General features: G+C 37.9%; 1 protein-coding gene across 4 annotated transcripts in view; it reads left to right on the forward strand.

Moving 5' to 3' along the window:
- The window catches only part of WDR47 (WD repeat domain 47), a 45,722-nt gene that overhangs the window by 724 nt on the left and 28,177 nt on the right, over positions 1-16,821 (forward strand). For all 4 annotated transcript variants that reach the window (XM_054036738.1, XM_054036737.1, XM_054036739.1 and 1 more), the window contains exons 2-5: positions 9,947-10,113; positions 12,209-12,292; positions 12,870-12,954; positions 13,799-14,601. In XM_054036738.1, the coding sequence (XP_053892713.1) occupies positions 9,956-10,113; positions 12,209-12,292; positions 12,870-12,954; positions 13,799-14,601 (1,130 nt within the window). In that variant the 5' untranslated portion in view covers positions 9,947-9,955. The remainder of the gene's footprint in view (positions 1-9,946; positions 10,114-12,208; positions 12,293-12,869; positions 12,955-13,798; positions 14,602-16,821) is intronic.

Below are 16,821 nucleotides of genomic sequence, written 5' to 3' on the forward strand. Positions count from 1 at the left end.
AGTACTGATTTCCCTTTGTTGTAGCGTTTACAGGGCAAGTCCTCTATAATTAGGTGTCTTGGACATAAAAATGTGTCGACTCTTAGCATGCTTGTGTTTGCGTGAACAAGATGCGGTTTCCTTTTTGCCTTTATTGCTGACAAATGGGATGTATAAATATGATGCATTAAACCTTAATATTTAAGTACAGTAATCTCACTGAAGTCCTACATGTTCTTAGTTCTTTTGAGTAAACATTCTGGAAATATTTTCTGTATCTTGATACTGTATCATTAAGTATGTTATTGTTTCAGGGTTTTGAGTAGCAAAAAGGAGAAAATACTCTTAAATACACATGAGATAAAACGAATGAAGTATGCCAATACAAAAGTGGTGTACCAGCGACTACTTAGTCAAAACACATTAGCTAGTTGCTAGATTGTCAAAAAAAATTTTTAGTAAAAGTTGTTTCCTTTTTCCTCTTTATCACAACATACAAGTATTCTGTGGTTTAATTTCACCTTTCTTTTTTTTTTTTTCTTTTTTTTTTTTCGGCGTCCATCATACACTTCTCTGCATGATGTGCATTTATAATCTAGACAAAGAGCATTCAGGTTGTAAAAGAAACTGATAAAAGCAAGGAAATCTGCCAGTCAGTTATCAAATATAGTAGGTCAAACCTTAATGAAGTATGTAATATTGTCTCTCTCTAAACTGGGCCTTGCAGACCACAAGGAGGTGCTCCAATATGAAACACTTGGATGCTAAGTAGTGGAGGTGTGGAGAGAGAGGGTGGTGCATGATAGAATCTTTATTTTGACAACTGATCAGTGGAATGGAAAAAAGTTGAGCCATTGAGTTAACGCTGTTCATTTGGGGGCCAGGTATGGGAAAATGCGTTGTATAATTCGTCCTTATACACAGGTTTGTCTTTTTAATTAAAATCAGAGTACCTGTATTGTAATGTAGTTTATATGACTTTTTATATTACCTTGTTCCTAAGGGCTAAGTGATCTCCAGTGATTTCCACCCTATATATCCCTATTTCATGGGAATTAATTCAGATAAAAACTTGGCCCATAGAATGTAATTTTTAAATATTTCCTCTTTTATTTAGGGCATCTGAGAATTATTGAGGACAGAGTGAAAATGGAGCCGCAAGTTAATGACTTGGGCCCAGATCCTGCAATGAACTCTCTGCATGGACAGACTCCTGTGCTCACATGGAGATATCATTGCAGAATCAGGGGCTAGGTTATGCTAAAATGAATGAATAAAAATGTGTCTAATATTTCACACCAAGAAGTGAACATTTTAATTATAATTTTTTATTTTAAATGTTTTTTTCTTTTTTCCCTTAATACTACTTACGGAGCTCTTTTCTGTGAAGTTGTTTATGCTGCAACGGTTATTATTGTGAGAGAGTCTCTTCAGAAGTGTCTGCATTTTAAAAGGCTTATGGTTTACAGCTTGTTATTTACACCTGTTAGGAAAACTAGACTTTTGAATGCATTTTGCTCTTCTGTGTACAATGATAGCTGTAGAGATGTTTTTTAACTACATCAGAAGCAGGAAGCCTGCTAAACAACCAGTGGGGCCCCTGGACGATCGAGATACAAAAGGAGCACTTAAAGACGATAAAGTCATTGCGGAGAAACTAAATGAATTCTTTGCTTCAGTCTTCACGGCTCAGGGTGTTAGGGAGATTCCCAAACCTGAGCCGTCCTTTGTAGATGACAAATCTGAGGAATTGTCACAGATTGAAGTGTCGTTAGAGGAGGTTTTGGAATGAATTGATAAACTTCACAGTAACAAGTCACCGGGACCAGGTGGCATTCACCCAAGAGTTCTGAAAGCACTCAACTGTGAAATTGCCGAACTATTAACTGGTTTGTAACCTGTCCTTTAAATCAGTTTCTGTACCCAATGACTGGAAGATAACTAATGTAACACCAATATTTAAAAAGGGCTCTAGAGGTGATCCCGGCAATTACAGACCGGTAAGTCTAACATCAGTACCGGGCAAATTAGTTGAAACAATAGTAAAGAATAAAATTGTCAGACACATAGAAGAACATAAATTGTTGGGCAAAAGTCAACATGGTTTCTGTAAAGGGAAATCATGTCTTACTAATCTATTAGAGTTCTTTGAAGGGGTCAACAAACATGTGGACAAGGGGGATCCAGTGGACATAGTGTACTTAGATTTCCAGAAAGCCTTTGACAAGGTCCCTCACCAAAGGCTCTTACGTAAATTAAGTTGTCATGGGATAAGAGGGAAGGTCCTTTCATGGATTGAGAACTGGTTAAAAGATAGGGAACAGAGGGTAGGAATAAATGGTAAATTTTCAGAATGGAAAGGGGTAACTAGTGGTGTTCCCCAAGGGTCAGTCCTAGGACCAATCCTATTCAACTTGTTCATAAATGATCTGGAGAAAGGGGTAAACAGTGAGGTGGCAAAGTTTGCAGATGATACTAAACTGCTCAAGATAGTTCAGACCAAAGCAGACTGTGAAGAACTTCAAAAAGATCTCACAAAACTAAGTGATTGGGCAACAAAATGGCAAATGACATTTAATGTGGATAAATGTAAAGTAATGCACATTGGAAAAAATAACCCCAACTATACATACAATATGATGGGGGCTAATTTAGCTACAACTAATCAGGGAAGAGATCTTGGAGTCATCGTGGATAGTTCTCTGCAGACGTCCACGCAGTGTGCAGCGGCAGTCAAAAAAGCAAACAGGATGTTAGGAATCATTCAAAAAGGGATAGAGAATAAGACGGACAATATCTTATTGCCCTTATATAAATCTATGGTACACCCACATCTTGAATACTGCGTACAGATGTGGTCTCCTAATCTCAAAAAATATATACTGGCATTAGAAAAGGTTCAGAGAAGGGCAACTAAAATGATTAGGGGTTTGGAATGGGTCCCATATAAGGAGAGATTAAAGAGGCTAGGACTTTTCAGCTTGGAAAAGAGGAGACTAAGGGGGGATATGATAGAGGTATATAAAATCATGAGTGGTGTGGAGAAAGTGAATAAGGAAAAGTTTATTTACTTGTTCACATAATATAAGAACTAGGGGCCACCAAATGAAATTAATGGACAGCAGGTTTAAAACAAATAAAAGGAAGCTCTTCCTCACACAGTCAATCTTTGGAACTCCTTGCCTGAGGAGGTTGTGAAGGCTAGGACTATAACGAGGTTTAAAAGAGAACTAGATAAATTCATGGAGGTTAAGTCCATTAATGGCTATTAGCCATTTTCCCTAGCCTCTGTTTGTCAGAGGGTGGAGATGGATGACAGGAGAGAGATCACTTGATCATTACCTGTTAGGTTCACTCCCTCTGGGACACCTGGCATTGGTCATTATCGGTAGACAGGATACTGGGCTGAACGGACCTTTGGTCTGACCCAGTATGGCCATTCTTATGTTCCTATGACTCTGGGAATATTTGTAATATGATGAAAAAATATAAAAGGAGTATATTGGAGATCTTTTGATGCCAGAAATTAAAACTTCTTGCGGAAATTAAGGGGTGAATATTGTGTCTTTAAAAAAAAATTAAGAATATGTTCTCTTTAATTGTCTATTTCATCCCTTAATAACTGTTTTTTTAGAACTAGTACAAACATCCATTAGTTTAGACTTTCAAAAGTCTAAATGAATTCCCAGTATGACTGCCCCTCAGTCATTGATCATTATCTAAGGGCACTAACATTTTATTTTAGAAATGCATTGCTATCTAAAATGTGAACAAAACTGGGTTTTTTTTAAACTCCCTTACAAAGTTCTTTATGTAACTTCTACTAAAAAGCCATAGATACAAGTTTGCACAATTGGAGTTACCATTCCATTTATCGGCAAACACCCTGTGTAGGATGTTAAGCTTAAATTATGCCCCCAAGAATAGATGTTTCCTGATTCTGTTGACCTTCCAATACTTATAATACTCTGGTTTTGGTTTTTGGTTTTACATTTTTTAAAGGAAAACTAGCACAGAAATCTGAAAGCTTAGGATATAAATGCAAAGAAAGGAATTTTAAACCTTTAACACTGCCGCTCAGTCATTCTTGAGTATTAGTGCTTGATCAGATCATTGGTGACGTTATGTGCCATATGTGCTGGCAATACGGAGTCACAGTGGGCTGGTTTGAAGATGCAGCTTGAGCTCTAACCATCAGTTTTTCTGCTGCTCGGTGTTTAATACCTATAATGTTTTAAAAAAATTGATATATAAACACACATTTCACAAGATCCTGTGTGCAAACTTCTAGATTTTTCACATTGCATACTTTACAGCTCATTATTCCAGTGCATCTTAGGTTAACTTGACTGTGTAATGCATATAAGTGTATTAAATCTGAGTTTTTTTTCTTGTTACCCTTAAAAACCTTCAATTAAATGACAATTTTTCTGTAGTAGACCGCTGATTTATTTCGGGCTCATTGCCATTAGACTAGCAATTGTGAAGTATCCCTCTCATCTGCATTTTCAGTCAGTCCCTTCAGAGTCATGTTAATGAATTCTCAGTATGTTGCATCTTTTCCTCAGAAATTCAATGTCCTACCACCATTTTTTTTAAATGGGGCCCAAAAAATGTTGCCATAACTGATAATGAATCAATAAACAATCTTTAGGTCTCCTGCAAGATGTACAGGATCTCCTGGATTGTATTGAGCCCTTTATTTCAATTGCAAGCAGAATGTAAGTAGTCAAAATGTAATTATCCATGTTGGAATTTGGCAAGAACACTAAATGAGCACAGACCGACTCTTGCAGAAAGTACCATGGAATCTGGAAACAGATGATACTTGTCATCTTGCAGGACTGGACAGTTTTGGGCCTAATCCTGCTTCTACTGAAGTCACTGGCAAAATTTGTCTTGGTTTCAATGGAATCTGGATCAAAAGGAAGACCCTCTGAGCTTCTCATTTTAGTTCCAGATACGACTGATTTATTTTAGTTATAAAAGCATTTTGGTGTCAAATGCTTACCAAACCATTGACACTTTAAAGTACTGACTAGGATTATATGAAACCTCAGATTTTCTCTTTGCATATTGTAGTAAAATGTAAATTTCTCATGCAGTAGCTTAGTTTATTATGATGTGGTGGCTTTTTTGTTTTTGTTGTCAGTGACAATTTTGTTTGCAAAATGGGGCTCACCTGTTGTTGGTCCACTGAAATTGTTAGTTCTCTTATCTCTAAAGGTATACAGCAGGGGTTCTCAAACTGGAGGTTGGGACCCCTCAGAGGGTTGAAAAGTTACTACATGAGGGGGTCGTGAGCTGTCAGCCTCCATCCCCACCCCGCTTTGCCTTCAGCATTTATAATGGTGTTAAAGATATAAAAAATTTTTTATTTTTTTTTAATTTATAAGGGGGATTGCACTCAGAGGCTTGCTATGTGAAAGGGGTCACCAGTAAAAAAGTTTGAACCACTGGTATACAGGAGAATACTCTTCTGTAGTACTGATCTAAAAAAATTGTATAGCTGTAGAACTTTACATCTGCATTCAAAGATCCAAGTTATCTGTGCGGAAGATGAGTGGTGCTTTTACATGTTGCAGTGCCATAGAATTCTCCTAGAATAACTTTGCGGAAGCAGGACTGTTCCCGGTTTACAGACGTGGTGGTTGTTTTTTGTGCTGATAATTTCTTTTATGTCACAGCTGTTAGATCTTTCACTTAATGTAATTGTACTTCCAAGAATGGTATTGTATATCACATTGGTTTCTGCATCAGTAAGGTGTGTAAATATTTAACTTTAATGCAATCGTGGAAGGCATGTAGAGCCTGTACTTCTATTTAGCTTTTATCTGTGGTGCCATCCAATCCAAACAAAAGTCCAAACTAAATGTTCCATTGCTCAATTGGAGGTCTTATTCTGCATGAACTGTACTAGTAATATCCTACTGAAGAGACTCATTTTAAGGTGGAGTAGTAGTTTTACCTGTCTGCTAGGAAATTATTTGAGGTTCAATAAAAACCATAATATCATAAAACATAATAAAAGGCAAATCTGAAGTCTAGAGACCTACTTCAGAAGATGAGGTTGGGGATTAAGGTGTTGACACTTCAATATTACAGTATATGTTCTGATACGGTTGTTAGTTTTCTCCTTCCCTCTAAAAGATATGACTGGATTATCTTCTAGGATCAAAAAAACCCTTCCCCAGTTGTAGAAAGAGAATTAGAAAAATGATGAAAGAAGAGCATCTGTTGGCATTAGGGAGGGAATGACATCTCACCATCCAATAGCTTTTTGAAGCAAACACAAAACTATGTAACTCTGTTTCTTTTCATTATTCTACTCCTGGGGAAATAATAATGCCAAAAATATAAAAATTATGCACACAATATTTTAAGATTCTGCATATTTTATGTCAAAATAACACAATATAATCATTGTGGTTTCAATTAATTAGGTAATTTAAACTACAATACAATGGATAGAGAATGGGAGTGAGGAGCATTGGAGGAAATCCCCAAACCGCCTTGCCTGGTAGTAATGTAGTTATTAGTCAACAGATATACGCAGCCATATGCTCAATGTTACATCATAGGCAACCGAGGAGCAAGTGAGGGCTGGGGAACCAAACTCATAATTTATATTGGGTACTGACCCTTGCCAGAAAGCTCAGTAACAAACAGTTCATGGAGCAAATTTTGACAAGAAATTTTTTCAGTCCAAAAATTCAGACCAGTTCTAATCACTAAAGCACTATAAGCATTTATAAGGCCATACTGTCCTTTACACCACTTTTGCCATGTAAAGGAGCCTTGAAAATTTTACATCTGTTTTATACTTCTGGGGGAATTCACAAAGACAATGGGAACAATTCACTAAGCGGGCAGGCTACTATGATTTGCTCTGCCTGAGGGGACAACCTATGCCATGCCTACCTCCTCAGACACACCCTGAAGCCCTTCCCCTCCATGCCGAGCATGCCGGGAATAGTGAGCGAGAGGGACGGAGTCCGTCTGTCTGTCTTTCTCTCTCTCTCTCTCTCTCTCACGCATGACTGCCCACCCCTTCACACACCCGCGGTGGTTATTTATGTCTCTATTGGCTTCTCCGGGTTCCCAAACCAACCTGCCTGTGCTGCCAGGGAGGGGAGTGTGCCTGTGTGGTTTTCCTTTGCTCCCCCATCAGAAGTCATTTTTCTGCGGGGAAGCAAAGAAATCTGTGGGGGACATGAATTCTGTGCACGTACAGTGATGCAGAATTCTCCCAGGAGTAATTATTTACATATAATGTTCTATGAGCCAGCTGACTCTTAAATAGAAGAAAAAATTGCTAGCTGAGAGCATAGGCCCAAATAATGGTTGTGCCTGCCATTGGAGCCACTAGAATATTTAATGATGACTAGAGCCTTCTGTGACTAAAACATGAATTAAAACTAGTCATATTAACAGAAGGCAGGCTATTCTAGCTGGCACAGCCAAATGTACACTGCTCCAAAATAAACGAGGCTGCTCTAACTAAATAATTTTCCAGTCAAGTGTTCTGGGGGGGAAAAAACAAAGAAAACTGGCAAACAGCTAAAGGAGGAATATGGAAAATGCTATGATTTAACTGATATATTTTTAAAAAAAGTCTGAGTTCTCATATCTGTTAGAATTCAGCAGCATAAGTTTACTGTGAGCAATGAGAACTTTCAGATTCAGGTATTTATTCTTTCATTTTTCCTCTTGACATTGCCTGGTAAACAGTTCATCTGTTCACTAATCCCTCGTAACACATTTTACTTGGAAAATCAAGCTAAACTGATTATTTAAACTTTGATATGGCAAACTTCTTTTTATTTCTATCTTTTGCTTTTTGATTACTATTTTCAGTACTTTCCAAATTGGAAGTAGATTAGTAATTACCTGCTCCTAAATGGAGGACCTCTAGAGCAGTGGTCTCCAAACTTTTTTGATCGCGCACCCCTATCAGTAAAAAAATGTTGAGCACACTCCCACTGCTGCGCCGGCTCTACCATTTTTGCTGAAGCAAAAAAAAAAAAAAGCCACTCGGACTCCTGCCCGAACTGACGAAGAAAAAAAAAACCGCTCCTCCTGCCGTGCACCCCCAAGGATCCTCCTGCGCGCACCCCACTTTGGAGACCACTGCTCTAGAGTATACACCACATCTTGAATTTGACTTGGGAACCACATCCTTTCCCGTTAGCAGTCATTTAACATCCTGTTGCAATTACTTACTTATGTAGAAAAGTAATATTAGAAAAGTATATACTTTAGATATGTCTAATTAATTTTTTGTCATTCTTGAAATGAGAAAAAAGTACAGACTTTTCAGACCCTACTTCAGACAACACTTTTCATCTTGCTCTGTGATTGTTTCTTTTCCTTACTCATATTTCTGTTCCTCTTCATCACCCCCTTGTCCTCTGCAGACTAGCCACCTGGCTCTCTTGTCCCGTTTTCCTGGACATTCTTTCCTACTGATGGTTCCAGTCCTTGAGAGTAGCTTCACTTTCCTCTCTTGTTGCCAGCTGCTTTTAGGGTATGTCTGTACCAGTGGTTCTGAAACTTCATTGCATCGTGACCCCCTTCTGACAACAAAAATTACTACACAACCCCAGGATGGGGGACCAAAGACCAAGCCCTGCCGCCTGAGCTCCACCGCCCCGCCCGGAGGGGCCAAAGCTGAAGCCCAAGGGCTTCTGTCCTGAGCAGGTGGCATGTAATCTTACCTCTGAGTGGTGGGGCTCAGGTTTCAGCTTCAGCCCCGGGCACTGGGGCTTGGGCTTCTGCCCTGGGCCCCAGCAAGCCTAACACCAGCCTTGGCAACCCCATTGAGAACCCCTGGTCTATACTGCACTTGGGAGTGAGCCTCCAAGCCTGATTAGATAGACTTGTGCTAGTGGGACTTAAGCTGGCACACTGAAAATAGTAGTCTGGATTTTGAGGCTTTTGCAGAGACTCGACAGAGATCCAGGGGGTCATGTGGGCTTGTGTGCCTGAGGTGCAATGTGGACATTGCTATTTTTAGTGCTCTAGCTCGAGCCCCACAGGCTGGAAGGGCTCGTTGCCACTGCAATGTAGATATACCCTTACAGCTCGCTCCAGGCTCCTCTTTGCAATGAAGAGCTCCTGAAAAGATGGTACTGTGTGATCTGCAAGCTTTCTACAGACCACCAGCAAGTGCCCAGTGGGACATCATGTGGGAGCCAGCGTTCTAGAGTAGTTTCCAAGATGTTGAGCACCCTCACCCCAACTGATATCAAAGAGAGCTGAGGCATTTAACATCTTGCAGGAATTAGCCAGTGAACTAGAAGGTTATCACAGATTTCCAAATAGAGATGTATGTCATTGCTTGCCCATACTTCTGCGGAGAGGTCTTGACATTGGAGGAAAACCCAATAAAATATGTTGACATTTAGATTCCCCATAAAACATTGCAATGGAAATAGGCCTCCTTACAAAGTAAGGATGGGAAGTCCTGGCTTACTTACCATGTACTGTTTCAGAATGGCAAAAAAAATCAAGATAATGCTTTTTATATATCATAAAACTGTTCTTCGTGTATCTTCTGTATAATTATAAAATCTTACAAGTATCTCTGCATACCTTAAATACTCAAATACTATTCTGTTATCTTGCATTTCCTTTTCTGAGAGAAAGGGACTGCAGTCTTGCAAATGGAAATGTTATTCCAGGGTAAAAATATAGTTGAAAACTTCTTGATCGGTTCATTTCAGTGGGCCATTTAATGAATTCAGGGTACAACTGGGTGGTCACAGCTTCAGGATCAAGTCAGAGTTATGGCTGCATGCTCAAATGCATGAGATTGATTTCCTAAATCCCACTAACCAATTTTGGAATACTACAATATTCAGTACTGTCAAAACAAACATTTATTTGCAATTTCTGGTCAACAGCATTTGATGACAAGGCATAAGACAAAATATGGACCATATTACTTTGTTTTTTTCCTCTCTAGGCTACCATCATGACTGCTGAAGAAACAGTGAATGTAAAAGAAGTTGAAATAATAAAACTAATCTTAGATTTCCTGAACTCGAAGAAACTTCATATCAGTATGCTGGCTCTTGAGAAAGAAAGTGGAGTCATTAATGGCCTGTTCTCAGATGACATGCTTTTTCTGAGGTAGAAATTATTATATAAATTAGTACAATAGAAACTAACTTAATATCTGCTGGCCATATGTTCACTAGCCAAACTAATTGACTGCTGACTGCCATGAAAAGCATTGAGTCATTGTTGCCATAACTATTTTCTCTCCTCAAGTATTGCTTCTCCATTGTAAATTGTCCTATGTGTAGCATTTAAGCACTTAGGATGTCCATGGGCTTTTAAAACATCCTGAGATACTCATGAAAAATGTCAACAAAATATTTTGATAAAATATTCTGGTAACTATGTCTGATGAGCCATCTATCTTGGATGGTTTAGACACAACAAATCCTGCATCTTAGCAGGGAGTTAGACCAGATGACCTTTGAGGTCCCTTCTAACTGTGTGATTGACATGCTCTCTAAATCAAATGTTTTCCAGAAGATGTAATCTGCCTTTCAAAAAGATGCTCAGATTTTCTCTAACATCAAACTGGGGAAGTGGACCCTACTTATCAAAACAGGGTTCATGGCATATGTTGTACAGCAAAATGTTTACTGAAAGGTCCTGGGTGACTACAAGTATGAAGATAGGTTACTAAACCTTACCACAAACGTAGGAATAAGTTCATACAGGGAGGAGTTTCTGTTTGTTTTGGTTGGTGAGGGGGAAGGAGAGGGTGAGGTTGGGGATGTTGGTAGCTTGGACTTGGACCAACAAGGCTCTTTTGTTCATCTGTAGCTGAACAGATATTCCAGTCTTGTTCTTGAGCAGTTTCCCTCAGGCTAAAACTTAACAGAGGGCTGACTACCAGTTTTAATATGGACCTAACATTTGTGATGATTAAATTGGGATTTTTGCTGTGCTGACAGAAAGGCAAGTTTTTCTGGTAAAACTTCCTAGTGTAGACCAGCCCTCACCAGTATTGTGGTTATACTTCTAGGACTACTTTTAAGGCTGTCACCATTCCCATAGTATTACCCTCCAGTTGGAAAAGTGACTACTGTAGAGGCACAATAAATAGACGTTTAATATCTCACATTTATTAAATAGGTATTTGCATGATGAAACCATTAAGCACAAATGAGGTTTATAATATACATGCTAAGGGATTTTACAGCTTACCGGAAGCATAGGAAAGTATTTATACATCTATGTTTAAATAACATTAAACATGATCTGTAAAATCTCCTTAACAACATTTCTTGCCCAGCCCCAATTACGATGTTCTTGTGGGTTTTTGGCACATACTGCTAAAACTGAGTAAGCATAATGAAAAATAGGTACGTACATTGATAAATTCTGGGTTGAGGTTCTTCATCCTTAATTTGGCTGTATTCTTAGTGATAGCAGGAGTATTCATCTAAGGTGAAGTTTTCCTCTCCCTACCAAAGTTAATAGGCTTTCTGAGGAAAACACTGTGAGGGCATGAAGAAATGGTATTTACCCACCCAACGGGGGATGAGGCTGAAATGCAGCCCTGCCTGCTATTCCAGTTTATTGGAAGTGGCTTTTCTGCTTGCCTGGGAGTTTTGAGCCCCTGGATCCGCAAATGCTCTCCTTACACATTGCTCCCTAGCATAGGGATTGTGTCCACTTTGTGTTTGTACAGGGCCAATAGAACAGTTGGTTGTGCTATACTATAAATAATGTAAACAGATGCGGAGCCCTGCTGCACAACTGCTCTGTTTACACACAACCGCTGTAGGCAGTTAATACTCTTAGGCTTATTTCCAGTATTTTTCAGGATGTCTTCAGTCATGTTTTGTATTGTGACTTTTTAAAATCTCACTTGTGGAGAAAGAATGAAGCATCTTGGAAGAAATCCCTAAAAACATAAAAAGCAGCAGATACCTGAAGAGATACTCTTGTACCTCTTTACAAATACATAAATATCTACCATTTGTCCTCTTGGTGTTAGAGTATGTAGCTACCAAGGCAGTATTGAGAAAAGATTTAGGTTATACGTTTATCTCTGTTTAAATCTGATCTTATCTGCTTTGCAAAGCATTAACTTTACAAAGCTTGCTGGTCAGCTGTACATCAAGCTGTATGTAAATTACATTTGTAAAAATGTTAAGTAAAAAATGTCCAGCTAAATTAAATGAGTGGCTTTCTTTTTGTGTAGACAGTTGATCCTTGATGGACAGTGGGATGAGGTTCTTCAGTTCATTCAGCCTCTTGAGTGTATGGAAAAATTTGACAAGAAAAGGTAAAATTATGAACTCTGAGGTAGTAGCATCGTAAGTCATATGGTGAGGTGGAAAATCTCTGGAATAAGACTTTTCCAAGTCTTTAGAAAAATAAACTGTAACTACTGAATCTGAGAACAATAGTTTACAATTTCAGTTGTATGGCTTTATAGATTTTTTTTCAATCTATACATCCAGTATAAAATTATTTGAAAGTGTGTTAGAACTTACTACAGACTTTAAAGTATTCTATAACATGTCTTGGCCTGGTTAAAATGCTTTATACTTTAAGAATTGTGCTCAATTTAAAAAAATGTATTTTCTTTGAGATCACATCAAAGTAACTCAGGTATTCAAGAAAGGAGGAGACTGGCTGTGGATCTTTCTCTTATGAACCAGCAATTATTTTAACATGTAATATTTCTGGAAGTAAATCATTGGAAAAAGACATCTTTTCTGCAAAGAACCAATTCTTTTATTGCTTGGCTTGTTACATTTTGAGAGCAAAAGCTTTGCAGCTGCAGTTATCTGTGGAATGTACTACTTAGCTACTGCTTTAAGATCTTTAGTGTCTTATACTTCACTTCCTATGTGCAGGTTTCGCTATATTATACTGAAACAGAAATTTTTAGAAGCCTTATGTGTGAACAATGCAATGTCAGCAGAAGATGAGCCTCAGCACGTAAGTTTTTATACTTGGTTACATTAATGAAATGCTTTAAGATCCTCTTATTGATTAGACACTATGGAAGTCCATAGTACCATATTGTTGTTCCTGAAGGCTTATGGTAGTCATTTGTTTAGCTAAAAGTTCCATTTTCTGCAGCTAACATCTCAATTTTAGTGTTGCATTTAAGCTTGCCTTCTGTTTTAGAATTTGTTGAAAATTAATCAAACACATCTGTGTGTATTTGAATATGTGATCTGCAAAGAGCTGTGGAGATTTTCATCGCTTGTTTTTACACACACAGATTACGTATAGTCTGAGAATAAGCATGAAAAACTTCAACACAAAAAGTAACTTTCTCAGAGTTTCCAGTGACTGAAAATTACAGAAACTTAGGACTTGATTCTCTTACACCAGTTTGATATTCTAACTTAAATGGAGTTTCTCCTCTTTATGGCTCTGAAAAGAGAATTCAGCTCCTAAACTGGAAATGCCTTCTCAACCTACAGTTGTAGCAAATTTGTTTAACTACAGATATTAAAATTCTGAGAGCTTAAAACATATAGTGGCTTCTAGGAAAACAGCCACATCAGCATGACCTTCATTTTATTGATCAAGTGATTTGAAAATTGGAGTCCCTTAAGAAGAATTTGGTCTTAAAACTGCTGACGTGAAATCTGTTGCAGACTCCATATACGCTAATGTAATTAAAATGAAAACTATAGTAACAGCAAAGGAAAAATGAGGGAAATCCTAATGCATGTTATCCTTCTGCAGCTAACTGTCCTTGTAGTAGAAGAATAAATTGGTAACTTTAAAGTCAACCATGTCCTGTTGGTATTTAATATTTCTTCTATAGCTGGAGTTTACAATGCAAGAAGCTGTACAGTGCCTACATGCCCTGGAAGAATATTGTCCTTCTAAAGAAGACTATAGTAAACTGTGTTTGTTACTTACATTGCCCCGTCTGACCAACCATGCAGAATTCAAAGACTGGAACCCTAGTACTGCACGAGTTCACTGCTTCGAAGAAGCTTGCATCATGGTTGCAGAGTTTATTCCTGCCGACAGGAAACTGAGTGAGGCTGGTTTCAAAGCAAGTAATAATCGTTTATTTCAGCTCGTAATGAAGGGATTGCTTTATGAATGTTGTGTGGAATTCTGTCAGAGTAAAGCAACAGGAGAAGAAATTACAGAGAGTGAAGTATTGCTTGGCATTGATCTTTTGTGTGGTAATGGGTGTGATGACTTGGACCTGAGCTTATTGTCATGGCTTCAGAATCTGCCAGCTTCTGTTTTCTCTTGTGCTTTTGAACAAAAGATGCTTAATATTCATGTTGATAAACTCTTGAAGCCCACAAAAGCTGCATATGCTGATCTTTTGACACCTCTTATCAGCAAACTTTCTCCTTACCCATCATCCCCAATGAGACGGCCTCAGTCAGCTGATGCTTACATGACTCGTTCCTTAAACCCTGCCTTAGATGGGCTGTCATGTGGATTAACGAATCATGATAAGCGAGTCACAGACCTTGGAAATAAAACCTCTCCAATGTCACACTCCTTTGCCAATTTCCATTACCCAGGAGTGCAGAATCTTAGCAGAAGTCTCATGCTTGAAAATACAGATTGCCATAGCATTTATGAAGAGTCACCTGAGCGGTAAGTTTCATTTAACTCCACATTTTTTTTTAAAAGAGAGAGTTATTAATACTGAAGTGTAACTGACCATGTTAAACATGTAAGGTTATGTTCATCCAGGTGCACTTGTGACTTACCATTAATGGTAATTAAAGTTGGATGCGTAAATCCTATTGCAGTTCAAACTGTTTCTTTTTTCTCTCCTTAAGCCCCTAAGAAATTTGACTTTTAAATTAAAAATGGGTATGAGCCTGACAAGATTTTAATTCAGTCTTCCCCAAAGTTCAGGGATGTTCAAATCTGAAGCTTTTATTCAAGCCCATCTATAGTTTACCCAAAATATAGCAGAAAGATGAAGTTCTGGCTTAAAACTAAAACCGGATATACGCTAGATTCTATAAAAAGCAACAGAGGGTCCTGTGGCACCTTTAAGACTAACAGAAGTATTGGAGCATTAGCTTTTGTGGGTGAATGCCATCTGATGAAGTGGGCATTCACCCACGAAAGCTTATGCTCCAATACTTCTGTTAGTCTTAAAGGTGCCACAGGACCCTCTGTTGCTTTTTACAGATTCAGACTAACACAGCTACCCCTCTGATACTTGATACTAGATTCTAGTTACTGAAGTTCTTATTGGAACTTACTATGTATGTAGGTATATAGTAGCATGCATTGGAAGTGTAAAATATTTCAATGGTTGATTTAAAATATTCTGAATGCCATTTATTGAACTGTAAATAACAGCATTCCAACTCTTTGTATTCTTGAAAAAGCAGAAATTCTGAGGTTTCTGTGAATTTTTTTAAATTATTACATCAGCAATGTAGCAAATGAAACTAGATGCAGTGTCTGTCTTAGAGAATTCCTAAACTCTGTTTCTTTCTTTTCTCTCACCTACGTAATATCCCTGTCTCCACACTTCCTTGTAGATAAATGGAATGTCCACAGGATGGCAGTATGCCACACCAACTATCATTGCAAATTTAGGTCCTGATCCTGCAAAGAATTAAGTAAATGTTAAACTTCATATTTAGTCAGCGGAACTGTGCCCATATGTAAATCTGCAGGAGCAGAGCCTTAAAAAAATTCACCAATATTGGAGACTTGTGCAACTATAACCACAGTTGCACTTAGATATATTGTACCTAATTGATCTTCAAACATAATCTCAGCAAGACTTTTGGATTTGCTTCACTATATTTCTATTTAAATTCCAGCTAATCAGGTTATGATGGCTATAGGAATTAGTTAATACTTTGTGTTAGTACACAGTAGTATGCAAAACTGATTTTTGATTTGATGTAAAATGTAACAGATAACTAATATGAAAACCTTGTATTTTTTATTAAATATAGTTCTCATATCTCATGAAAGCTGGAAGTAGGCTGAGGACCAGACTTTCAAAAATGCTCACAACCCCCAGTTGAGGTTAGATTTTTCAAAAGAGTTCAGCTTCCATTTAGGTACCTAAATTAACTGACCAGATTTTCAAGAGTGGGAGCTCTTGGCATTTTTCACAGGAGCTCAGCACCCCTTATTTTACTTCTCTCTCCTAACCTGTAAAGGAGATTTGTCTACTGAACACAAGAAGAAATAAGGGAGATCCTTAAATGTCTATTAATCAGATTAAATTGTTTTTGCTAATGCACACATACACCAGTAACTCAAAAATAATTTCAACAAATCGCTGCTCCAAACCATTAAGTATTTGCAATTTTGTCAGGTTAGAGTACTCTTTAAAGAGTCCAACATTTTCTAATGTATTCTGCATATTTACTGGCTATTGAACTGTTTTCTAAAATAATTCCATGTGGAAATACTTCTTACCCTAATTTTGTAAGTCCCTATAAAGCACCTTAAGTGAGAACAGATTTTAGTTGCACTCTTTTTCCTATATAGCTAATACCGGAATTTTCTAGCTTCCCAATGTTGAATGTCATTTAAATGTAGTTTAAAGAAATATTATCCTGTACAGAATGGGAGGCAGTTGCGGAGGTGGCTTGTGATTAATGTAGGCTTCTTCCCCTCCCAGAATTTTAGGGAACAGTGGGAGAAGCCAACAGATGTAATTAGTGTTCCTCAAAAGTGGGAGAGATCTGAAAATTTAACAAAGAGCTTGAGTAATTTGTTGATGGTGTTTTAGATTGTTGAAGGAATGGACAGCCTTTCATGGAAGGCATAAAAATAGAAAATAGAAGCATAATGGGACTTCCAAAATATAAGGCTTTTTGGAAAAATCTG

This window comes from Malaclemys terrapin, chromosome 8 (assembly GCF_027887155.1).
Source record: "Malaclemys terrapin pileata isolate rMalTer1 chromosome 8, rMalTer1.hap1, whole genome shotgun sequence".
NCBI lineage: Eukaryota > Metazoa > Chordata > Testudines > Emydidae > Malaclemys > Malaclemys terrapin.